Source organism: Sinocyclocheilus grahami, unplaced genomic scaffold (genome assembly GCF_001515645.1).
Source record: "Sinocyclocheilus grahami isolate Dianchi unplaced genomic scaffold, SAMN03320097.WGS_v1.1 scaffold409.1, whole genome shotgun sequence".
Taxonomy (NCBI): domain Eukaryota; kingdom Metazoa; phylum Chordata; class Actinopteri; order Cypriniformes; family Cyprinidae; genus Sinocyclocheilus; species Sinocyclocheilus grahami.
The window spans coordinates 580,761-606,333 of record NW_015505588.1 but is presented as its reverse complement, the minus strand read 5'-3'; the positions used below and the strand labels follow the sequence as shown (position 1 = coordinate 606,333).

The 25,573-nt window shown below is 36.6% G+C and overlaps 1 protein-coding gene and 1 pseudogene across 13 annotated transcripts in view; both read right to left on the bottom strand.

Annotated features, from left to right (window-relative positions):
• Nucleotides 1-519: 519 nt before the first annotated feature.
• LOC107550862 (fibroblast growth factor-binding protein 2-like) lies at nt 520-1,728 on the bottom strand (annotated as a pseudogene).
• Nucleotides 1,729-3,587: 1,859 nt separating this feature from the next.
• Nucleotides 3,588-25,573, bottom strand: part of LOC107550876 (prominin-1-A) — a 65,989-nt gene continuing 44,003 nt past the window's right edge. For 2 of the 13 annotated variants that reach the window (XM_016232287.1, XM_016232290.1), the window contains 26 exons: nt 20,859-20,979; nt 20,326-20,389; nt 20,163-20,252; nt 19,971-19,994; nt 19,114-19,331; nt 18,945-19,019; nt 17,960-18,023; nt 17,164-17,323; nt 16,914-17,066; nt 16,705-16,828; nt 15,881-15,984; nt 15,510-15,594; nt 14,282-14,428; nt 14,115-14,186; nt 13,845-13,937; nt 13,607-13,624; nt 12,943-12,996; nt 12,759-12,839; nt 12,607-12,675; nt 12,397-12,486; nt 10,334-10,449; nt 8,964-8,987; nt 8,493-8,561; nt 6,530-6,636; nt 5,968-6,002; nt 3,588-5,129 (listed from right to left, as the gene is read on the bottom strand). In XM_016232287.1, coding sequence (XP_016087773.1) covers nt 6,567-6,636; nt 8,493-8,561; nt 8,964-8,987; nt 10,334-10,449; nt 12,397-12,486; nt 12,607-12,675; nt 12,759-12,839; nt 12,943-12,996; nt 13,607-13,624; nt 13,845-13,937; nt 14,115-14,186; nt 14,282-14,428; nt 15,510-15,594; nt 15,881-15,984; nt 16,705-16,828; nt 16,914-17,066; nt 17,164-17,323; nt 17,960-18,023; nt 18,945-19,019; nt 19,114-19,331; nt 19,971-19,994; nt 20,163-20,252; nt 20,326-20,389; nt 20,859-20,979 — 2,185 coding nt within the window. In that variant the 3' untranslated portion in view covers nt 3,588-5,129; nt 5,968-6,002; nt 6,530-6,566. Of the gene's footprint in view, nt 5,130-5,967; nt 6,003-6,529; nt 6,637-8,492; nt 8,562-8,963; nt 9,298-10,333; nt 10,450-12,396; nt 12,487-12,606; nt 12,676-12,758; nt 12,840-12,942; nt 12,997-13,606; nt 13,625-13,844; nt 13,938-14,114; nt 14,187-14,281; nt 14,429-15,509; nt 15,595-15,880; nt 15,985-16,704; nt 16,829-16,913; nt 17,067-17,163; nt 17,324-17,959; nt 18,024-18,944; nt 19,020-19,113; nt 19,332-19,970; nt 19,995-20,162; nt 20,253-20,325; nt 20,390-20,858; nt 20,980-25,573 lie in introns of those variants that run through there. The other 11 variants (XM_016232291.1, XM_016232288.1, XM_016232289.1 and 8 more) reach the window with 11 other exon arrangements.

Genomic DNA, 25,573 nt, shown 5'->3' with positions numbered 1-25,573 from the left:
GGTTTGGGTAAGAGCTTATTAGAAAATAAATACCTTGAATTTTTATATTAAGTAGAGCATGATCTCATAAATTGTGGATACATTTTTAATGTGTGATGAGAACTTTTTAAATATTTCTTAAAAATGTGTGGTGATGGAAATGACAGGGTGTTGTGGAAATGACCATGAATTAACGTGAATGTAGAGAAACAGTAGAGATATTTATTAGAACAATTCTTAAACTCATCACACTCATTAAACTCAATTCACAAAGTCATTAAACATAACCACACCTGTTTTTAGTGTAGTGCTGAGTTTGTTGTATAAAACTGATTTGTCTCAAAGATGAACGGTTACAGTGCATACTGTAAATAACTGACACAACTGATGGCAAGGCAAAAATATAAGCAATAAATGATGCATCATAATTTCAACATTGTGAGATAATCATGAGGCTTTTACTTGTAATGGAGTAATGTTTGACCAGCAGTATCTGTACTTTCACTCAAGTAATGGAGTTGAGTACTTTGTCAGCCTCTGGCTGTTAGAAATTTGGAGTCATCTTGAATGGGGTTTGTTGTTTGCAGGATTGTGATTGACTGCAGTGGTATAAAGAGAGGAAACACAGGTTTCAGATTCAGAATTTATATACACATATACAGTATATACATATTTTCAAGTTTCCATTATATTGCATGGAGGAAGTAAGCTATTTTCTTTGAATGTGCAAGACCTAATTTCATTAGGTAAATAACTAGAAGAATAACAAGGTGCAGTAAAAATATTTGCGTTGCAAACCAGTGAATATTTAAGATTATGATAATGAATTAAAATAATATGATCAATACCAGTCTGCAATATCAAGCAACCTGTTTTTGTACAAGTAAAATAACTGGAAGCGAATGACACAGGAAGGCCTTGCACATTCAATTTACAAATGTACCAACCACACCTACATTCAAAATAAGGTGGATATGATATGTTGATAAAAGTTTTTGGTCATTTAAAAAAATCCTACCCTTTTCTTAGTTTCTGAACCACCCTATAACAAAGGAACACACACCCCGAAATGAGTGCCAGCAGTAGTCCTGGGCAAGTTTCTCGGCCTCACTCAAGGGTACCTGCGTAGTTGGTTGTGGTACAGTAGGTTTGGGTGTAATAATTCTCCTCTGTGTGGTGGATTTGACAGCTTTGGGTTGATTCGGTTTGTCCTGAGCAGTTCTGGCTGGTTGGGGTCTTAATATTTGTGGTCTAGTAGGCTTTGGCCTCTGTCCCGTTGTTGTGGTCTCATCTGCACAGGTCTGTAGGGCCTGTCCTTTGGCTCGGCGTGTGATGAGGAAGCGTTTGTGAAGACCATCTGGGCCTCGTCCGATGCTCTCCTGCACATGAGAGGCTTGATGATGCGCTGGCCCTGGCAAGCATTCCGCAGCTTGCGAAGGCCCCACATGATCTGCCTGAAGTAATGCAGGGGGTTGTTGTTGTAAGAGCAGCAGGCCTGAGGCTTGCCCTGTATTCGCACCAGTAAGAGTGCTCCATGCCCAGGCAAGTGATGCGGAGCATCGTCAGATCGCCTTGTCCTGTCACGCTCAAGCTGCATTCATCTCTGGTGCCTTTGGTAATAAACTCATTCACGTCTTCCCAAACATCCCTCCTGTGTCCTGGCTCGATGTCGTCGTGATCCTGGCTCCGAACTAGAGCTGCCTGGAGGCAGCATGTAAGCAGGAGTGTGCTTGTGATTGTCCACATGTTGTGAGGAGCTGACATTGGCGGAGAGACTTCTGACTCCACTATTTAAAGGCTTTGGTCACAAAGAGGGTATTTAGAGGTTAAAAAAAGTTGCCCCACAAGTTGGCTTTCTGCCTGGGGAGTGTTTGCTTGGCCATCTGGCGACTGTCAGTAAGAAGCAGGGACACATATGTAACCAATTGAGAAAATGTTTACACAGTAAGTGGAACTGAGAGCGCCCCTTTACAGTCTCAACTCGGGAACTTTTTTTGGCATTGGTTGTGTAATTCACAGTACACCGCAGGCAGCTATATTAGTTTTCTAGTCACGCTTCGTGTTTATGTTTATGATGTTGGGAAACAATCTGTCCATGCCCTCCAAGAAATCTTAATCTTGGGTTATGTGAGTACTTAAAAAAGAACCAGTTTAGTGGACTTCCTTGTGCGACCAAACAGTCTTAAAAATAAAGTTTATTTTTCGGCATTGTTGGTTCCATGAAGAACCTTTAACATCCATGGAACCTTTCCATTCCACAAAAGATTTTTATAGTAGAAAAAAAGTCTTTAGATTTTTAAAATGTCCTTCAGACTTAGAAAAAAAGGTTCTTTTAAAACCTGTTCTCTGAAAGGTTCTTAAGGGCAAAATCGTTCTTCTATAGCATTGCTTGAAAACCATTTTAGAAGCTTTATTTTTAAGAGTGTATGCCAACCTGAAGTAACATGTTGGTTCAAAGCAGTCATGTTGGTTTAAATGTGATAAAATGTGATCTGTTTCTGTCACTGAACTATTGAAGCCTTTTTTTTTTACCTCAGAATAAAAAGTACAAAAGGTAATTTTGAGATAAAGTTTACAATAAGAGGTATGAAAATGTATGAAAAAAAGTCACAAAATCTTCAGTTTTTAATTAGAAATGTTTCATACTAAACATACAGTATTTACTTTAATGCAAAGTAAATGATTTTGACAATTCTGCACTAAGGATTATACTCTATTAAAGAGATGAGGCATGGAGTTAGAGGCCATTAGTGCAAGTGTGTCTGAACTTCTGAATTACGATAGACATGAACTAATCACACCTTTATTTTTCAAGCAATCAGTCGTAGCTGGAAGTAGGGGGTCCTTGTAACTGATGCAGGAATTGAAATGTAAACATCCAGAACAAATCAACTCAACTAGAATCAAAGGACTGGCTGTGTGAGAGGCCAATTACAGCTTTCATTTTTGGCTTCCTTTGCAGCATTTTACTGGCTTCCACAAGTCCCAGACTCTCTTTGCCTGTCTAACTAATGGAGACTTTTCTAGAGAAAACTGACAGAAACAGATGACAAGGGGTAAGACCCATTCTCACAAAGGCCAGTAACTATATAATAATATATAGATTTATATAAAATATAGTTTAACAATTGTTATAAATTTAATAACAGCACAGAGGAACGATATCACTGTAATCACTTTCACACTTCATGAATGATGAAAACAATGAATCAGAACAACTGATCAGAATCCATCCTGCTTTAAAGAATTACAGTTATCATGGGTAGAAATCAGTTACAGCTCTGGGTCCAAAGTGACAAAAGTGTCCCAGATATTTGAAATTTCCCATTTATTATATAATATTTGATGTAGTTCACAATATTAGTCTATGACTATCTAGTATTTTTTTATTGAACTGTCAAAATTATAGACTAATATATATTAGTATATATTACGGTGTATATAGGTTATATATAGGCTATTTAGCCCTCTTAATAGTAAAGACGTCTATGAAAATCCATTTCTGTGGGGGCAAATATTGCCCCTTTATTAAAGAAAAAGACTAAAAAAGTGTTTTCGTGACATTGAAGGTTTTGTAAGCTATACTCTGTTTACAAATAGAAGTATTTCCTTGTTTTTATTTTTTATTCTTGTAATCAGTCTTTTGTGAACTCAGTTTGAATGCTATGTACAGCGGTTGAATTGGGAATTTACAACACCATAACATTTTTTTAATCTGAAATTTTATTCACAATATTTTACAGTTTTAGCCAGCCTAACCACATGGACTTGAAAACCAACGGCACTGACAACCAGGCCCACCACAACTAAACATCTTCGAGCAAGCTTGAACACCAAGTATGCGCATGCTACGTGTGGTATGGCAAAACAGTGAGACTGTGAGGTGACGGGACCCTTCTGCATATAAATCAAGTACAACATTTTACCTGAGGCCCTGATAACACTGTCATATACACAATGAGTGAAGGATCTGAGCAAAAATATGTAGCACCTGAAATAACGTCTCTAACATTAATCAGTTGAAATATTTGGTGGCGTAATTGTCAATGACTATGACAGCGTTAAATAGGCTCCGTAAAAATCGTTGTAAATGGGCTCTGTGGTCTTCTCTTGCTCTCGTACAAGCAAATGTCTCTCTGAGGTACATTCACTCGCTTTAAAGTTGACAAATATTTTCACATATCGACAGATGTATGTCCACAAATATTGTTATATCAAGTAAACAAAAAGCCCTAAAACCTGAGACCTATAATGAAACGAGATTTGGTGTCACACAGCAATAATCAGTAGATTACAGTAATCCAACAATGTGTTGGGGAACAACTGTCATTAGTACAAATCTAAACTAAAGTACGTAAAACTAGCAATATCTTTTAGGGGTGTTACTAAATTCAGATACATCATATCTTAAATTTTCAGTACAAAAGTGAGCATAAACGCATATAGATGTCTTAAATGGCAAACCACAGCTCAGTATCACATGTTGTTTAGCGATCTCAGCTTCAATAACTAGGTAAAACTAATCAAAGACCTGCTCTTGTGACTTGTGGCTAACATGTACCACTAGCTAAAAATCTGAAAAGGCAACAATGCATTCACCCTCGAAATGGCTTGACAACATCTATCTGTACCGAATTAGCACTAGTTAGCACTTAGCATGTTTTCGAACACCTACATATCCTTGTTTACATGTAATATTTGTGGCTCATGGGTGGCTGGCTTGATCTGTTTCAATAAAAACCCATTTGGGCGCTCAGTGGACAAGACTCGGCAACATGTTGAATTCTCCACAATGTTAAAAAGCACTATAAAAAGAAAAAAAGGAAACACAAGGAAAATAAGAATGCAGCAGTTGAAGCATTGTTATGCTCATCACACGTGATTTCTCAATGACTGTAAACAAAGACACGTGTAGTAGTTAAAACAGCCATATACTGTGAAGCCTATGACAGGATGTGACATCAGAGAATAGCTTGTTGAGGGGACAGTCTATAAGACAGTACTATAATCATAAGGGTGCAAAATAGTTAAAACAACAACAATTTGATAAAAGTCATCTTGATGTGATGGGAACATGGACAACAGGTCCCAGCTTCAAGTATGTGAGTTTCCTTTTCTTAAGAGCTGAGCCTGCCGTTGACAGAGAGACTCTGTGGTAAAGAAGAAATTCATAGTGAGAGGAACATACTAGTATTGTACAATGCATACCATATTTTGTATACCAGTTTTTTATTCTGTTAGTGGTTCTCAACCAGGCGACCTAGCCTCAAGGTGATTTAAAATAAGACAAAACAAGCATTCAAATAACCTAAAACTAAAACTCAAGACATATGTTGTTTGAATTCACACCCTCAACATTTATTTTTTTTGAAGAACCAGGGTTCCTTCTAGATATATGAAGAAACTCAATTTTAAAGTGTGATTTCAGACTAGTGTTATTTTAGTATCATTAAGAATTCTTTTTTTTGTCCATTTCATTTTAAATTGAATTTTTGTCATTTTTATTAGTTTTTTTTAAAGTATGCATATAGAGTTTTTATGAAAATTTTAAATTATATTAGGTTAAACTAAATTACATTTTGCCTTGGCAACTAGCTTAAATAGGTTTATATATAAGTTTATATTTGTAACATTTTATTTTATTTCATTTCATTTCAGTTAACGTTTTTTAAATGTAAGTAATGATTTTTTAAAATGGTTTTACTTTAAGTTAACTATAACCATGTTCCAGACCTGGAATGGTCATGTAAAATAATACAAACGTGTAACTCTGTGTATTTTTAATGAACGTACAATTTTCTAGATCTAAAATATTTCATCAGATAGAAATTGTGGGGGAAAAAATCCTTATCCTTTTCCAGTAAATCACAAACAACTGGAAAAATCATGGGGCTTTCGAATATTGTTGTGGACAGTGGGGGGCCTTGGGGTCAAAAAGTTTGAGAAGCACTGGTTTAATGTAAAACAAGGCCAATTTAAACAACTTACTTTCCACAAAGGTTTAATTCCAGTTTCCAATATCACTGCATGAGAAAAGAAACAAATATTGCTGAATTACACCCGCTGCGCAGTTTCAGAATGAATGATAAATGGCAAAGACTGATACGAATGAACTGGTGCACATGAGACGTGAGAGGGGAGATGAGATTTTAGACCAAGGTAAAGAAACAAAACACACAGTGAGTGCTGGCATCTATCAGTTTGCACAGCTGTCAGGAATGTTTGAAGTCAAACATTGGTGGATCACAATGATATGGGCGAGTGGTTAGTGATGGACCCTAAAAAACACAGAGCTTTGCAGAAATGTCAGCAGTTATCCAGGCGGAATGCTTCAGAAGAAGGGATGCAAAACTAAACATGCTGTTGGTGTAATGACAGAAAAACTAAGAAGAAACAGAAATATATTAAAGTGCATGCCAATAGAGGATACATAGACAAGAGAGAAAAGGTTAGGAGACAATCAAACAAATGCATACTATATGGACAGGAGGAAGATGCTTGTTAGAGAGAAAGATCAAGTCCATTGGCTCTCATCTGCAGCTCTCAGTACCTTTCTGTAGTTACAAGACAGACCGTCCTCCTCAGAGTCACCAGTCGGCGTGGCGCGGGGGCGCAGAGGCCCGTGGGAATCGAGTCATAGTGTCATAAGTAGGGATGCTTGAGGCACAAAGGGAAAAACTGTTAGGCCTGGAGTGTATTTAAAATCCACACACACCACTGAGATGCCTCCATCAGCTCTCCATCCATCTTTAACCCATCAACAGAAGAGCAGGATGGGGCTTTCAAAATGACACATATAGCTCTATTGCTAATAATTAAAGGTGCTGTAGGTGATTTTTATTTAGAACGCCTCACATTATAAATGTGCTACCACCTGACTGAAATTACATGTATCTGTGATAGCACTAGGCTCAGAAAAGAACCAATCAGCCAATTAGAAACTCTCCGTTATCACCTACAGCATATTTCCTAGTATCACTATTTTAATTTTCAATTCTAATCAAGCAATTCCACACTTAAAAAATGTGAAAAACCTTATCATAGCTTTATTATATCTTAGCACAAGTGGTAAGACATATTAAGCCTTACCTTACTAATATATATATCTAAACTCGTGACATCTAGGCTAATAAATTAACTACCTTTTAAAAGTTTGGGGTCAGTAAGACTTAGAAGTCTTTTGTACATTTTTTTATTTTATTTTATTTCAAATATGTTGCTCTTTTGAACTTTCTGTTTATTAAAGCATCTTGAAAAATCATGTATCCTAGCTTCCACAAAAATATTAAGCAGCACAACTGCTTTCAACATTAATCATGTTAAAAATGTTTCTTGAGCAGCAAATCAGCATATTAGAATGATTTCTGTATCATGTGAGACTAAAGACTAGAGTAATGATTGCTGAAAATGTAGCTTCGCCATCACCAAAATAAATTACATTTTAAAAATATATATTTAAATAGAAAACATCTATTTTAAATTGTAATAAAATTTCACAGTATGACAGTTTTTAATATAGGAGGATTAGGGTCAAGCAATAATAGAAAAATAAAACCATCTCGAGATTAAAGTTATTATAATACGAGATTAAACTCGTTAAAACTCATTCAGTTTTTTTTCTCAATTTAACAACTTTTTTCTCATAATTTAATGAGTTTATTCTCAACATTTTATCTCGACTTTTTTCTCAATTTAAGGACTTTTTCTTGTAATTTAATGAGTTTATTCTCAACATTTTATCTTTATTCTTGAAATTTAACGAGTTTTATCTCGAAATATAATGACTTTATTCTCTAAATTTCATGAGTTTAATCACCATTTTATTTTGACATTTTCTTCAAATTTAATGCATTTAATCTCATATTATAATGACTTTAATCTCGAGATCTTTATTTTTTATAATATTTAATTTTTTCTTTTTTTAATATTGCTTGGCCCTAATCCTCTTCCATAAATAAATGCTCACTTCTTTCAAAAACATAAAAAAATCTCATCGACCCCAAACATTTGAATGATAGTGTTTGTATGTATACAAGCTCTGTCATTCTAGCCCACCATCCTGACCTCTGTTACATGTTTTGCTGTTGAAACACATGCCATTAGTTATGAGTTAGAGAGAAAGACCATTCATAGCCATAGCAGCCCAGTGCGAATTTCAAGAGTCACGCAAGTAGAAAAAATTTGCATATATTCACAAATGCAAATTCTGCCAGTCAGTAAATTCTGCAATATCTAATGCATGCAGTGTTAATATAAATTCAAATATCATGCAAGAGTGCAAAGCACAATGCATTACTGCTGTTGAATTAGCCAGCATGCAAGCACTAGTTTAACAATGAAAAAAATAAAAATAAAATCACACTCCCAGGTTCTTGCTTGTGCAAAGGGCAATTTCAAATTGTGCATGCATCAGAGTCCTGACACCTCATTATCACCTCAATCGATCTGTTTCCCCAATGCATGCAGTTTATTAGCGTAACATACGCAGGGTGTATGGGGATATGGTTGATTACCTTGCCATTACAGGATTTTGGATACCTTCTAAATGTTCATTATAATAACCATTAATACCAATTTCCATACTGAAATAAAACATTACATAGACAAAAATCAAACAAAGCATGATATGACATGAGATAAATGGCATGCGATTATAAACAAGCTTCAATTTAAAGCGTTCTTGAAAAATGTACGCGCAAGATAGAGTATGAAACGGTATAAATTGCAATTGTATCTTGTAAAATGTACAGCAATAGTTTTAAGGGGTGCTCTTAAGGTCTCTGTTTTAACAGCCCTTCATGTTAAACAAGGGAGCTTCAAAGATAACACACCAACACAAGCAGCGCCCTTCACCGGAGAAGCATTCCAAGGCTTAGAGCTTAAACCAGCACCATTAAGCAGAAGGTTGTATGTACAAAACAAGTAAGGGATGTCGTTTCAGCAGTAAAGTCGACAGCAGAAGTATGAGGGAAAAAACATCTTACGTTTTCATGGGAATTGTCTCAATGCTAAAAAGATACAAGACAAGCAAAAATGTTACAGAGATGCACTGTAGTGGTGTACAGAAACATCACGCAGATGTCAAAATGGACGTCTCTGGTAAAGACACTTGGTGACTTGTCAATCGCAATGATTCTTGACTGTAAACGCATGAATGCTCGAAAAATGCTAAAACAAAACACTGTTTGTACAATATATACATGTAATTCTCATAAAGTGCAAAGTGCTGGACAGAAAAATGAAGGAAGGATGAAGAAAGATGGAAATAGCAAGAATGGTTATCATAACGTGAAATGCCAAGTCCCTGAGACAGAGGAACTAGAAAGAACAGAGAAAAGAAACAGAAAAAGAACAGAGAGAGAAAAAAAAGATTTATTAACTACTCAGGGCAAAAGAAAGAAAAGAATGAGGCATTTACACTTTCATATATTATGCATATTATTCATTATAAAACAGTTATGTCCGGTCCTGTCATTTGTTTTCGTTAGAAGAGTAAAACAATATACAAACAATATTAAATCCAAAGTTCTGTCATGAAACCCTAGTTGGGGCAGGTATCTGATATAATTACACCATTATTCACATTGCGCAGCTCACTGCTCAACATTCAAATACTCGGCCAGTGCTTGCTGTAGCATTTGCAGCGCACTTCAGAAACCCTCCACCTTCCCCAGCTGCACCTGTATAGATCTGCTATGGAGTGATTTTGTGTATGCTATATATGAGGGGTTATTTCATATCATCTTGACTTCTGAGAGACACTGCTACTCTGAGAGGCTCTTTTTATACCCAATTATGTTGCCAATTGACCTAATAAGTTGCAAATTGGTCTTCCAGCTGTTCCTTATATGTACATTTAATTTTTCCGGCCTCTTATTGCTACCTGTCCCAACTTTTTTGGAATGTGTAGCTCTCATGAAATCCAAAATGAGCCAATATTTGGCATGACATTTCAAAATGTCTCACTTTCAACATTTGATATGTTATCTATATTCTATTGTGAATAAAATATAAGTTTATGAGATTTGTAAATTATTCCATTCCTTTTTTACTCACAATTTGTGCAGTGTCCCAACTTTTTTGGAATCGGGTTTGTATGTGCAGCAGTAGTATTTCTTACATGCTCACAGCAGCATGTCTGTGGATGTATTGGCAGTAGAAAGTCTTGGTACTTGCTCTGCCGCAGCAGCAGCAGCAGTGTAGCAGATCTATTCCGCCAAAACACATGAACATTTCCATGTATATTACTATGCTAAACTCTCTGAGAGTTGTCGCGACGGAACTTTGTTTATAGAACTATAATCACTGGGTTGCTAAATAGCAATCACACATTTGGTGCATTTGGGATACTTACTCATCATAGACATCCTCTGTGTCCATTCTGCGGTAGAACTTGGCAAGTTTGACAGACAGGATAATGCTAGGGAGCAGAAACAGTGTGGAACAGCCCAGTCCAAACCAGAATGTGTTCTGCAACAAATAAACACAAGATTAATGCCACCCAAAAACTGCACTCGGCTTAACCATAAATGACACGTTTGAGCAACATACTCTCCATACATTTATTTGTTCTGACAAGAAGATTTTTCAAAAAACAGAAAAAGTGGAATCTCTAGCATGGGAAGTTTTAATTAAGAAATGTTAACATTCCAACATAGTGGGTGATCGGATGCAACATGTCCAGCCACAGGAAAAAAAATTTGAGAAGTTTTACAAATAGGCTTTGCAAATGAGTAGCCGTCAGGATCCACTGACTGCGACTTACAAAGACCTCAGATGATGGCAGCTTTGGATTAACATACAAAACTGTCAAATATTATCCTTATATTGTAACATTACTGTACATTACTCCTTCTCAGATACTATACTTGGATATTACTTTGACACATTCATCTCAGAATCCCTCCTAACTGTAACAAGCATTTTCTGTAAAGCTGCTGAAACAATATGTTTTGAAAAGTGCTATACAAATAAACTTGAAATAAATTGAATTGACTACCAACTTAAAATAAAAATGAAGGTGAAACCAGCCATAAAACACCCAGGCTGAGGTTAAACACTTCAACTGTAACTTTACGTTCTTCTTGCTGCAGTCAGAGAATTATACTGGGGTCAATCTTTGGGTGTCTGCGGAAAGAGCAGCTCGCCACTAATTACTACAGGTAGTTAGCAGCCTGAATGCTTCCTGTCCTTACTGGTTATGATGTACCACAGTTTTGTGTGTGTGCCCTAGTATTCCCTACAAGTTCAGTAATACAGTAAAACTCAATTTTGACCTTGTGTGGACAATTTTGTTGAACCCCAGGAGGAAAATAACTTAAAAATCTAAAATGTAGAAAGTTTTGTGTTTGAAAGGTTATGTACCTAATTAACCACATTTTTGGGGCAAATTTGTACCCAGAAGTGAGCAAAATCTGAAAACGTAAACGTCATAGAAGTCCTATCCTATCCAAAACTAAATCTTAAAATGGATCACTTCAGTTAAGCTGATCCCAATCCTAGAATGCAGTTGCTTTGGTGCCATTCATACATGTGCAGTGGCGTACAGAGGAAAGGGTAAAACACACAGGGCCCCATTCGCACATGGATTTGTGTGATGGGGTCAAACACCCTGACCGCTTACAAATCCCACACACACTTGCCTATAATTTCAGATAAAACCTGGCACCTCCTTCCTTCCTCATGGCTACCCATGGGGCTTTGACCACACACATGCAAAGCGCAGCAGTGCAGCCCATCCCACCCTGACTGGGTGTTCTACAAACTTGACTTTTTCAAACGCTGCCAGCAACACTATCAACCCTCTATCTCTTACACCAAAACTGCATTTCACATTTTTAAGTCCTAAGTTGCCTTTGATATACAGTATACTACCATTCAAAAGTTTGTGGTCTATTTTTTAGGGTTTATGAATGAAGTCTCCTGCTCACCAAGGCTGCATTTACTTGTTTAAAATACAGTAAAAACAGTAATATTGTGAAATATTATTACAGCTCAAAATAAATGTTTTCTGTTTTAATATTTTAAAATGAATTTAAAAATGACTTTTCAGCAGCCATTACTCCAGTCTTTAGTGTCACATGATCAGAAATAATTCTAATATGCTGATTTGGCACTAAAAAAACATTTCTTTCTTTCTAAAAAATAAATAAAAAAATTCCATTCACAAAATGCTTCAGAGGACTTGCAATATATAGTGAATAAGTAGTTTGGCATTCTTATATGCTGTTTTTATTAGTGCCTTTTGCACTCTTTTAAGCTTTGGCAGTATAAATCACCATCCACATTAACTGTATCTAAAACCGAACACTCCTTTTTTATTTCATGGATGTCAAAATATAATGACATTGGAAGGACATGAGATGACAATGAGAACAATTTCATTTCCAGTGGTTCTAGTGCTGATGGCCAACTTACCATTGAATCCAGCAGGAAACTGCAGCCCAGGATCTCGGCCGTGTCCACAATGTTGCTGAGTGGTTTACAGGTAGCCACCTCCAGGGCCAGCTACAATGAGGCAGCAAAACAAAAGGGTTACAAGCAAAAACAATGCAGAAGAACTGACCAATCGCCACCAATCTAAAATTAATACTATTTCTGATAGATAATACAGCTTAAAATACTCACAGATGTTCTGATCCAGTCGATATACTGCTTGAAATAGCCAATAATAGTCTGCTTGTATTTCTCGGTTTCCTGTTTGAGCATATACAGTATTAACCATCAGTACAATACAACTATGCACCAATCATTCAGACATGGTTTTTTCTTCACATTACCTGATTGATCACAAATGTTGCATTTTGGGAAATTAGGTACTGGGCGGCATCAACGGCTGCTAGTACGTCTCTAACTCTGACCTAAAAACCAATGTGTTTACTGCTCATCGGAAATGCATCAGTTCTGAAATGCATCTATTGTGATATTTTTAAACTGAGCTTGGTTTTAAAATGAACAACTTACAGGCAGGTCTGAGGATGTCCTCTCCAGAAGTCTGATGCTCTGATTAAGTGTGCTCTTTAATAAGAAAGATAATACACACACACAAAGCATGAATCATGTCCAAATGATTTACAATCTGAAATGCTTATAAAAAGGTACAAAAACGGTAAATTACCATTTTTGAAACAGAAGATGACATTTCAAGGGAATCAGCAGGGTGACAAAATGCCATGCAACCTCATAGTTGCATTACATGCATCACATGCACATTATGTCACAAATAAATATAGAATGTGACACAAAACTGTTGTAGTATATGAAACATTTAGCATACAGTGGAAATCATTAGATGAACTTTATAATTCACATCTCATATAGATCACATCTAACCGGTAAAGCAACTAGTATGCACTGGAAAATAAATGTTCCAGTCTTGCAAATGCAAATGCTTTAACCAATGGTGTGAAAACAACAGAAAACATCACAATTTTCTGTTTGATGCCACTAGATGGACAGAAATTCAACACTTCACTTTTGACCAGTTTATGAATCTGTAAATATTCAAATTTACACATTTGGAAGTTAAAAAAATGTCAATAGCACAAAGATAGGATGAAGCTGCTTGTTATCACAGAAAAAGGAGGAAACAACTTGTAGGTGATGTAGCTATTACTGGTAGGCTTACCCTTGCTTTCACATATTTCTTGGAAGCAATAAATCAAGTTGAATGTGTTAAAGAAAATTTAAAAAAAGAGATGGTTGAAAATCAGTCAGGATACGAACAGGAAAATGAACTTTCAATCTTTCAGACATTTTTCATTTGCAATCAGTACCACTTATATATAAGAAAAGATTCAACAGAACCATTCATGGATAAGAACGTAATCAATGAAATTAGCATCAGTGAGACAGGGATAGATTACCATGGACTGCTCCAGTGGGATGACTTGTTGGATGTGGATCTGCCTTATAGTATTAGCGTGTCCCTTTAATGAGGTCTGCAAGGTCCCTTTAGACTGCAAAAGAGAGAGATACAAGGCAAAGAAGAATCGGCCCCAGAAAAGTTCATACAGGTACTAATTACAAGTAATATTAATAAAATATGGAATAATTACATTTTACACTGTAACTCCTTTTACATTTTTTTTTTTAATTAGACCACACATAAATCTTATAAACCTCATAAATCTTACCAACTGATCAGCTTGAGCATCAAGTTGACTAGCGAAATCAACTAGATCAATGCGAGTCACTCCTTTATTAACCTGAAAAGATGAGCAGAAACACATGAGAACCCACAGGATATAGTTGCAAAGCCTATGGTTTAAAAGTTTTAATCAAAATGTGTTCAAGTATGTACCTCCTCCAAATAGGCAGCAAAGTCAATCTCATTAATTCCAGTTTCAGTGAAGCTGATGAGATTCTGTTTGCCTTCTGACTCCAGAAGAATGATGCCACGCAGGTCCACCTTCATCCCTTCAAACTTCCTCGACACATCCTTGGAGTACTGCAGAAAGAAAAGAGGCTCTGTATAAGATTCTGACATGAGGAAATATTCTAGAACATACAGTCTGACCAGTGGGACCATTAGTAAATAATAATAACAACTATATTACAAAAAAAAGAAGATATTTGGACATTTTTATGTACTTACTTTTATTATTTTATAAAAATATATAATATATAATAAAATAACAAAAATAAAGAATACAAATACATAACTCATTAATACCAAATGCTATTTTATTTAAATTTCAAGTAATATTTTTTTATATTATATTTATTATTATTCTATAATATTTACATTTTTGTCAAATTTTTTATTTAAAGTTTTTTTTTAAATTAGCACCTGATAATTATGTTCTCATGCATGGTTTGAGAAAATCTAATAAGCATCCTACAGTATGCCTCATTGAGAGCACAAAACATCTGGCCGTCTGTACAAAGCAGTTCACACTATTTTCTTTATTTGACATTTCATAAAAATCCTAGAATGTTCCATTTAATGTGGTCTCAGATTTTTGGATCCTATGTGACACTGGACCAAGAATGCTGGCTTGAAGGCTTTTAAGTGAAAACTAAAATCTTTCTGCTGAAGTGAAGGAATTTATAGATGCTCTATATAAAATATAAAATATTTCAAATGGTTATGCATGAAACGGTTTAAGATATTTTGCCAGTTCCAAAGAACAGAGAGAAAAACAACCAACACTGGACTGGAAAAACATACCGTTCACATTTTCTTTCAAGAGTGTTACTCAACAAACCAGTGAATGGTGTGCATTTCCTTTAAGACACAATCCACACATCTGTGGTGATGGAGGCTATTACCCCAGAAACTGAACCTCGAACCTCAATAATTAGTAGGAAGGATACATGTCCTGGCATCAGGGGCGGCATTACTCAGCCTCAGAGTAAAATAAGACTGACTCAGAAATGACTCAAAAAGCATGATGCATGGTAAATAAACGGTAATATCTTCTTTAAAAAACAAAAAAACAGTAGCATCACTAATCTCAGAGAGGGACTTTAAATGTCCGAGTGATTTTAGTTGTGATCGCACATGAACAGAGCCTTGATCCACTCACAACACTGGTGTTAAAGAAGGCCGAGATGTTGAAGACCTTATCCAGATGAAGAGCTGAGTAAATCCCTCTGTTGTCCTTACAATTACTGCAAAAGAGAAGAGAAAAATATTTTCATTTCAGACATTTTATTCTCTGCTGCCATCTGCTGGACTACTGAAGGACAACGACAACTCTATTGCAAAATGGCTCAGGAAAGTAAGGATCCGATCATCAAGTTCATTCAACATCGAGTTTTTAATTCACTAAATTCATAAAATGGTCCAAATATATATTTTTAATCAAAAAACCTTGTGCTGATAGCACCAAATACTTAACACTACTATAGTGTAATGTAATTGTTCACTTTTATTAGATATTCATGACAAGGTTACCTGTAGAGAGAATATGCTGTAAGGTCCATCTCAGGATCATTGTACAGGTATCCTGGTACGAAGTTTTTCCAAGCAGAGTTGACCAAGTTGGGAGTATCTAACACCTACACACATGATCACACTGAATGAGACATATCTGAGACAGGCATGCTTTTAGTGAAATTATTTGTCTTTTAGCATGCATACAATGGGTACGGTAAGTCTGAGCCCACTAATGAAAATGCTTATGTATTTTTCTAATTCAAAACAAAAATATAATATATATAATATAATATACACAATATATTAATACCATTTTTTTCATTTATTTTTCTATTTATTATTCTTTTATTTTAATATGGGAGAATTGTTATGTTAGAATCATTATCATACTCATACCTTTTGTTCTTTTAATATTTTGAATTGCTTTTAGCTTTATTTTTTTGTTTTCATTTAAATGTTTAGTTTTGAAATGTTGTTGTATGCATTTGTCATTTCTATTTAATTTCTTTTATTTTCTTAAATGTGTGTGTATATATAGTGTTTTTACAGTTTTTAGCTTTTAATTACTTTTTCTTATTTGTAAGTCGCTTTGGATAAAAGCGGCTGCTAAATGACTAAAAGTAAAGTAAAGAATTGTTAAATTAAAAACATGAATTTCAGAATGTCTTAGTATTTGTTTTCTCACTCTTTTGTCGTAATGACAGCAGCACCTGAGCTGCATAAATGTACAATTTCATGTAAAGCTCTATGATCATTTTCTCCAGCATGATTAGAGATGGTCCAAAGATCATCTTGTGCTTTAATTAAAGCAAAAACATCTATAGCTGTGTTGTTTCTCTTACTTTAAACAGCTGTCGGGTTTGAAAGGGTTCACACACAAGCTTTTCTAAATTCCCACCAGCCAAGAACAGAGCTGTTATCACTCCCATGAGCACCCAGGAGAACAGGAAGCTGAAGCCCACACCACTGAGAGACACAGGAAGAGTGTGTGAATGAGTGCAGAAGTGGTCCATTTGATGTGTTTGGAGACTGATATTACACTCAAACTCACGCCATGAGCAGGTTGCCTCCTGTGTTAGAGATACAGCCACGTGTGGTTGGAGTGGCGTGCCTGTCAAATCCCAGAATACCACACAACAAACCCAGAAAATTGAAGGTGAGGATAAGCACAACCATACAGCACAGGGTAATACAACAGATCCACCTGAAAACGAAAACACATTATGAACAAGGTCAAGGGCACATGAAAGACTTTTTGCCAAGAAAGTTTTTGTCTAGTCGAGTTGAGTCCTCTGAAGTACCTGTAGAAATCCATCTGATCGACCTGAGGGTATATGTCCTCGATCTGCGAGTGTGTGTGAGAGATCATTTTGGTGAAGTTGGTCAGAGTGCTGTGAACCGGGAAGAGCTTGGTGAAAGTGGTGATGTTTGATCCAACATCGTCCAGAAGAACCTTCACCCCTACAGAAAAGCCACAACAGTATTAGAAAATGTTTCAATGCAGATTTAGTGACAACTTTTATGTGTAAAACACTTTTTATAATCTAAGCTATTTATAGAAAATTGTGCCTTATTGTATGTGCCCTGGCGAGCAAGGGGAAAAAAGCTCCATAAAAACCCATTCTCCTCAGGCTTTACAAGGAATGTGCATATGCTAAATATTACAATTCAAGTAATATGTTCTTTAAATCAATAGAATTAATTAATTAATCAATTAAAGGATTACATGTTACACTTTGTTAGTAAGGCAAAGTTTAAATGAGTATGATCTAGATAACATTAGTACAATTTTACAGCATAATCTAAGCATTAATCTAACTGTAAATGTTAAAAATGCGTTAGTATATATGGAAATTACTGTTAAACTAGAATAAAAAATAAAAGTATGAAATAAAAGTATTGTTCATTGTTAGTTCATGTTAGCTATTACATTAACCAATGTTAATGTATAGAACCTTATAGTAATAATAGTAATAGTGTGACTGTTTACATTTAGTAAATGAAAATATGAAAATGCATATTTTTTAATTACTCAAAGGGATTCTGCATTAATCTGCATGATCTGAATTCTAGTCTAGATTTAATCTTTGAACTCACCTTCCACAATATTTCGGGTTTGATCTGTTACCAAGTTGGGAGTGTCATTGAATGATGCAAAGCCCTGTGTGACAGATGATATGGTGTAAGAGTGAGCAAAGCTGATATGCTCCTTGAATACCAACATGAAATCCAAACTGACCGTATTTAATTTCTTCAAATATACACTAATGTTCAAAAGGTAGTTGGTAAGATTTTTTTGTGTGTTTTTGAAAGAAATCTCTTATGCTCACCAAGTTTTTCTATTTTAAATCCTTTAAAAATGTAATTTATTCCTGTAATGCAAAACTGAATTTTCAGCAAGAAATCATTCTGATATGTTAATTTGGTGCTCAAGTAATATTTCTTATTTTTATTTTATCAATTTTTATGGAAACTGTGATACAATATATAATATATATATTATATATATACTGTATATATTAGGGCTGTCAGACGATTAATCACGATTAAACGCATCCAAAATAAAAGTTTTTGTTTACAAAATATATGTGTGTACTGTGTATAATTATTATGTATATACAAATACACACACATGCATGTACATATTTAAGAAAAATTTTAAGTTTATATATTAAATATATTTATATATAATATAAATTATATGAATAAAAATATATACATGTAAATATTTTCAAACTATATACTGTATATGTGTGTATTTATATATACATAATAAATATACACAGTATACACACATACAGTATATTATGTAAACAAAAACTTTTATTTTGGATGCGATTAATCCTTTGGTAGCATTTGTGTGTACACACACACACATACACACACACACATATAAAACTGACCTCAACCCCCTGTCTCCAACTACTTGGATTCATTTCATTATGTATGACCACTTGTCATGATCAAATCAATTCTCAATGGATAATTTTCTCTTGTTGAATATCCTGTTTCACTGTTAAATACAATATGTTCTGTCCTGAATCTATGCAAACACGTAAGGAGAAATCTGAGAAAATCGTACCTTTTCCACAATCTGACCAAAATCTGTCTTTAGAACTTCATTCACTTTGTCTAACTGGTTGGTCACATCGGGCAACTAAAAAAAAAAAAAAAAATCTTTAAAAAAAAACAATTGTGAACCATGTTGGTGACAATATGTTGGAAGAGAAGATGAGAAATCATTTCAGTACCGATGAGTAGTTGGCTGCAATTTCTAGCTTGGGAAGGGTGCTACGTATGTTGAGACAAATCTCAGATGATTGTGCATCTGTGCAGACAGGATCGTTGAGGGCGTTGCTAAGGCTGCCACGCACCAGGCTGAGGTTTGCCTGCAGCTTGACTGTTCCTTCCTGCAAAGTCTCCAAGGTCAAACTCACATTCTCTAGAGCATCCTTAGTGTCTCGCATTGCTAAGAGAGGAAACAAACGAGCAAACACACATAAATGAACATTCAAAAACAGAGACAATAACCAAGGCACACTTAATTCTGAAGGACATAAAATCCACACATGCATCTTTAATTTAAAAATACTCTAAATCTTAGCCATTAAGGTGAGATTGTTTTTTTTATCTTTCAGTGCATTTAATTTTGGTTTTAAGACACATGATACACTCATACACTTATTTATCTAACACTCATACTCAGTCTACATTTCAATTTGCACATAATATACCTGTACATACAACTGTCTATTGTTATATACCTGTACATACAATTGCCGATTTGTATATTTTTATTCCTTAGTTACTTGTTCTATTTTTCTATTTTTTTATTATCTGTGTTTTTGTTCTGTCACTGTCATTCTGTTACACTGTGGAGCTTCTGTCATGAAAACAAATTCCTCGTATGTGTAAACATACCTGGCAATAAAAACTCATTCATTCATTCATTCATTCATTCATGATGGGCAGGTTCCACCAAGGAAGGATTCAAGAATACACATGGGAAAATAACTGGGCCAAGTTTTGTGGGAAGAAATAAAGAGTCAATCACAACTTTGTTACAGATAGGTATGGGAAGGACCAGTAAGAGTCTATTACAGTTTACCTTTAATGGCTTTCTCCACTTTAACTAACAAATCAAAGACAAAACAGTGAAATAAGACACCATCAAAAAGCAATGTGTGTATATCCACATTATATTCTCATAGGATATATAATATATTATGATAAATAGCATTCCCAGCAAAGGTGAAAGAAAGAGAAGAAAGAAAAAAAAACACAAAGGTGAGTGACATACTTCCAGTCATGCTGAGAGCCGCGTAGAGAGTGGGCTGCACGTCTTTTCCCAACTCCTCATGTATCCGTCCACCCAAGATCACACCTACATCTGAAGAAAGACCACAACATGAGTCCTCACATCAGAAACACCTTCCACTCCAGATGACCGATAGCATACTTACTCTCCAGGTCATGCAGCACATGTTGCTTCACGGTGTCATACTTGGAGATCAGGTAATCAATTTGCTGAAGGGGAGACAACACAGCAATATATTTAGCAAACAGAACCTCGCTTGCCAGTACTAAGACATATACTGGATGAATACTTTTGCAACTATGCAATCAAATATAATGATATCTAAACTGTTCAACTGACCATTTTTTCACACATTTATCCATCCATCCATCGTCTATCTCTCTGTCTGTCCATCCAACAACCAACCAACCAACCAACAATCTTTTCTCTCTGTCTATTCATCCATCCATCCATCCATCCATCTATCTATCTATACATCCAACAACCAACCAACCATCAATGTTTTCTGTCTGTCTGTCTATCTATCTATCTATCTATCTATCTATCTATCTATCTATCTATCTATCTATCTCTCTGTCCATCCGACCAACCAACCGACCAACCATCAATCATTTCTGTCCATCCATCCATCCATCCATCCATCTATCCCAGTGTAATAGTGCTGGATGTATTACTCACTGCTGGGGTCTGATTGGCGAAGGTGTGCAGGTCTTTCAGGTTACTCTTCACCAGCCTCCTCATGCTCTTCAGCTGAGAACTCAGGTTCTGATTGGCTGCATATGCACAAAGGACCCCTGCCCTGATGATTAAAAACAGAATCGTTCAAACAGCACAAACTAAATCAGATTCAAGCTAGAAAAACAAGAATAGAACATATGTATGATTGTTATGGCCCTTTTAGTAAAATACTCTCTGGAGTGTCAGTAGGGGGCAGCACTACAACACAATCCCAAGACGCATGTTCCTCACAACTGTTCTCTCTTCTTATGATACTTTAATTGCATCGCTTTTGGGAATGTTTTCATACTCTGGCATACTTTTATTGAGAACTAAGAGGCAACATCATACTGCTGCAGGTCTATACAGGAAGAGAGCGCTTTTGTTATGCAACTCTGTGAATAAATCCAAAGGAACCTTCGTCTTGCACAGTTGGAAAAGAACTTCAAACAAACTAGGGTGACTGTGAGCTCTCCTTAATTAGACTGAGAGACACTTCAAGGAAAAGCCAGCCCTATTTTAGTACCTATTCATGATTCACGCATCCTAATTGGGCTGTGCTCATGGCTACTGTGGGAGCCACTGAACGATGGCAGCACCATCATGCTAGGCGTTCACTGCAGTCTGGGACAAAAGCCATGATTGACTTATGCAACAATAGTGCAAACAGGAAGGCTTTTTGTGACATTTATCAAAATGTGTGAATCACTCTTTGTTGGTTTTTGTGCATAAATATGATGAATAAAGATGAATCTGTGGGTGCTGCGGATGAAATGCATTAATGCTTTCACACACTTCTGTAGGATGGGATTTATCACAGCTAGCAACTCTAAAGATAGATGAATATGGGGGGCATGGGCAACTTCCTGTTTCAGATGCGAATGCAAAATACTTCCTCTATAGACACGACTTAAAAGAAAACAGTTCCAAAATGTCTGTACATCTAAAAGTGCTCCAGAAGATGAGCCTGTGTATGCAACTGTTATTTGACAACACTAGCTGTACAGTTTATTATTCTCTCTGCAAGCAGTATAGTTTTTTTGTTAGAGATGTATTATGTTTAATACATGAGGACCAAGGATAAGCAACATTCAGAATATAAGAGAAGTGTCTCCCTTTCAATTCATGAGGGGCACTTAAAATGAATTGGCCACATGCCCCACAGGATGCTGAGCTGACAGAAGAGGAATTTACTGAATTGCAGTTTTAAGAAATTCAACAGAAGAATCTCAATCATTCAACACAAGTTTTGCAGCAGAACACGAATAATTTCATAAACACTGACCAACTAACAAATTTGGAAAAATAGTTTATTATAAAAGCTATTAATATTTATTAAAGGGGTCATATGATGCGATTTAAAATTTTCCTTTCTCTTTGAAGTGTTACAAGCTCTTGGTGCATAAAGAAGATCTGTAAAGTTTCAAAGACTAAAGTTTCAAATCTAAAGAGATATTCTTTATAAAAGTTTAGAGTCAACCACGCCTACCTAAAACGGCTCGTTCTAACTCGCCCCACGTCTACGTCACGATGTGGGAAGATTTGCATAATGCCGCCCAAATGTTCATGCAAAGAAAGAAGGCGTAACTTTTATTCTCGCTGTAGTATTGTTGCTGCCGCCGCCATGTCGTAAAGGCGATATGTGTTTCGTTGTGAACGTGAAACTACTTTGTTTGGCCTTCCAAAAGAGGACGATATCCAATTCGTCATGCCTAGAGCTGATCCGTGCTAGTCGCTGAGGAAATACATCAACTTCGTGCTGTGCATTGCCGGATCGGCTTTCACCGTCGACGAAGCGGAGTCCAGCCCGGGGTCGTCACATGTGGTTGCCGCAAGCCCACCGGCCGCTCCTTCGTCAAATCTGCCGGCTGCGCTGTTCTCAAGCCCACCAGCCGTTCCTCACTCTAGCCCACCAGCCTCCGCTCCCTCTAGCCCACCGTGTGTGACGCTGTGTGTTTCGTTGTGAAAGCGAAACTACTTTGTTTGGCCTTCCAAAAGAGGACATGACTAGAAATCAGTGGTTAAGTTGTATTTACAACACTGTTCCAGAACAGTTCAACCCAAATATTCGGATGTGTGCAGCGCATTTTATGGAGGACTGATTCCTGGGAGAGTAGACTACAATGCTGGCTGTTCTGACTCACAGACTGTAAGTACGTTTTTATATTTAAAGGATTTGCCACTGATGATTCAAACGTGAGTTTTGAGCAGTGTAGAGTAGCGTTTGTTGTTTGTAATTTCTCCGATCACAAATGCAGACATGGTTTTATGTTTATGCAGTGTGATGCAACGCAACGCGTAAAAAGACAGTATAAGTCATTATAATCCGTAATTATGTCCCCACTGGATGCAACAAATGCCTCGTTTATAATAGGTTTTAAAGGGGTCATATGACGTTGCTAAAAAGAACATTATTTTGTGTATTAAAAAAAAAAAAAGTGACATGACATGACATGACATGACATGACATGACATGACATGACGCCAAGTATGGTGACCCATACTCGTAATTAGTGCTCTGCATTTACCCATCCAAAGTGCACACACACACAGCAGTGAACACACACACACACCGTGAACACACACCCGAAGCAGTGGGCAGCCATTTATGCTGCGGCGCCCGGGGAGCAGTTGGGGGTTCGGTGCCTTGCTCAAGGGCACCTCAGTCGTGGTATTGAAGGTGGGAGAGAGCGCTGTACATTCACTCCCACCCACCTACAATCCCTGCCGGTACGAGACTCGAACCCACAACCTTTGGGTTATGAGTCCGACTCTCTAACCATTAGGCCACGACTTCCCTATTTGGTGTAATGAAATGTGTTTATGCGGTTTAAGGTTCAAAAAACACATTATTTTCCACATACTGTACATTATTGTTTCTCCTCTATGCCCCGCCTTTCTGAAACGCGTTGATTTTTACAAAGCTCATCGGTCTGAAAAGTGAGGTGTGCTGTGATTGGCCAGCTATCAGTGCATTGTGATTGGCCGAATACCTCAAGCGTGTGACGGAAATGTTACGCCCCTTACCATACTGTGATGCCGTGTCCAGCCGGAGCGACGAGACAAAAACATTAAAACCCATTAGAAACTAGGCATAATATGAATTTATTCATACTAATAAATTACTATGAATTACAAGTTACATCATTTTATTATATACTGTATTATCATTGTTATTCATTATATTCTAGAATTACAACTAATAACGATAAATTATTAAAAAAGACTACACTTGAAACAATTATATGAATTACATTTTTATTTAGTTTTCTTAAATTCAATTCTGAATCCTATTTTGCTACCTTTATTCAAATTCAGTTACAATTTATGTCTGAAAGAGCAAAAAGCAAACTGGTTTTAAAATTGTACACATGTGACGAAATACTGTGCTTTATATGCAGATAATGGGCATTGCAGAATGGTATCAGGGTCAGAAACAGACCACAGACTGATGGAGAATCAAAATGGATGGCTGGCTACAAAGCCCTATTGTTTTTCCTCCTTCTCACCCCCTTATTCTCCATGTCCTCCTCTCTCTGTCTGGTAAGCTGCTATCTGCTCTGCTCCTTAAGGTCAGGGAAAACAGCAGCAGTGAACAAAGAGGCTTTGAAGATGGCAAAGTGCATTCCACACAGAGGGCATTGAGATGGTCTAAAACGCTGCAGGGCACCTCATATGAACCAGCAATAGATACAGTGGGGAAATTATTTATTTGATTCCCTGCTGATTTTGTAAGTTTGCCCACTTACAAAGAAATGGAGGGTCTGTAATTTTTATGGTAGGTTTATTTTAACGTATAGAGACAGAATATAAACCAAATAATCCAGAAAAAACACATTATATAAAGGTTAGAAATTAATTTGCATTTCAGTGAGTGAAATAAGTATTTGATCCCCAAGCAAAACATGACTTAGTACTTGGTGCGGAAACCCTTGTTGGCAAGCACAGAGGTAAGACATTTTTTGTAGTCGGTCACCAGGTTTGCACACATCTCAGGAGGGATTTGGTCCACTCCTCTTTACAGATCCTCTCTAAATCCTTAAGGTATCTTGGCTGTCGTTTGGCAACTCGAAGTTTCAGCTCCCTCCACAGATTTTCTATAGGATTGAGGTCTGGAGACTGGCTAGGCCCCTCCATGACCTTAATGTGCTTCTTCTTGAGCCACTCCTTTGTTGCCTTGGCGGTATGTTTCGGGGCGTTGTCATGCTGGAAGACCCATCCATGACCCATCTTCAGTGTTCTGGCTGAAGGAAGGAGGTTCTCGTCCAAGATTTTACATGGCACCGTCCATTTGCCCCTCAATGCGGTGAAGTCACCTTGTACCCTTAGCAGAAAAACAGCCCTAAAGCATAATGTTTCCACCTCCGTGCTTGACTGTAGGGATGGTGTTCTTGAGGTCATAGTCAGCATTTCACTTCCTCCAAACACGGCAAGTTGAGTTAATGCCAAAGAGCTCAATTTTAGTCTCATCTGACCAGAGCACTTTCTCCCAAGCTTTCTCTGAATCATTTAGATGTTCTTTGGCAAACTTTAAATGGGCCTGTACATGTGTCTTCTTGAGCAGGGGGACCTTGCGGGCGCTGCAGGATTTCAGTCCATTGCGTAGTGTGTTACCTATGCTTTGCTTGGTGACAGTGGTCCCAACTGCCTTAAGATCATTAACAAGCTCCTCCCGT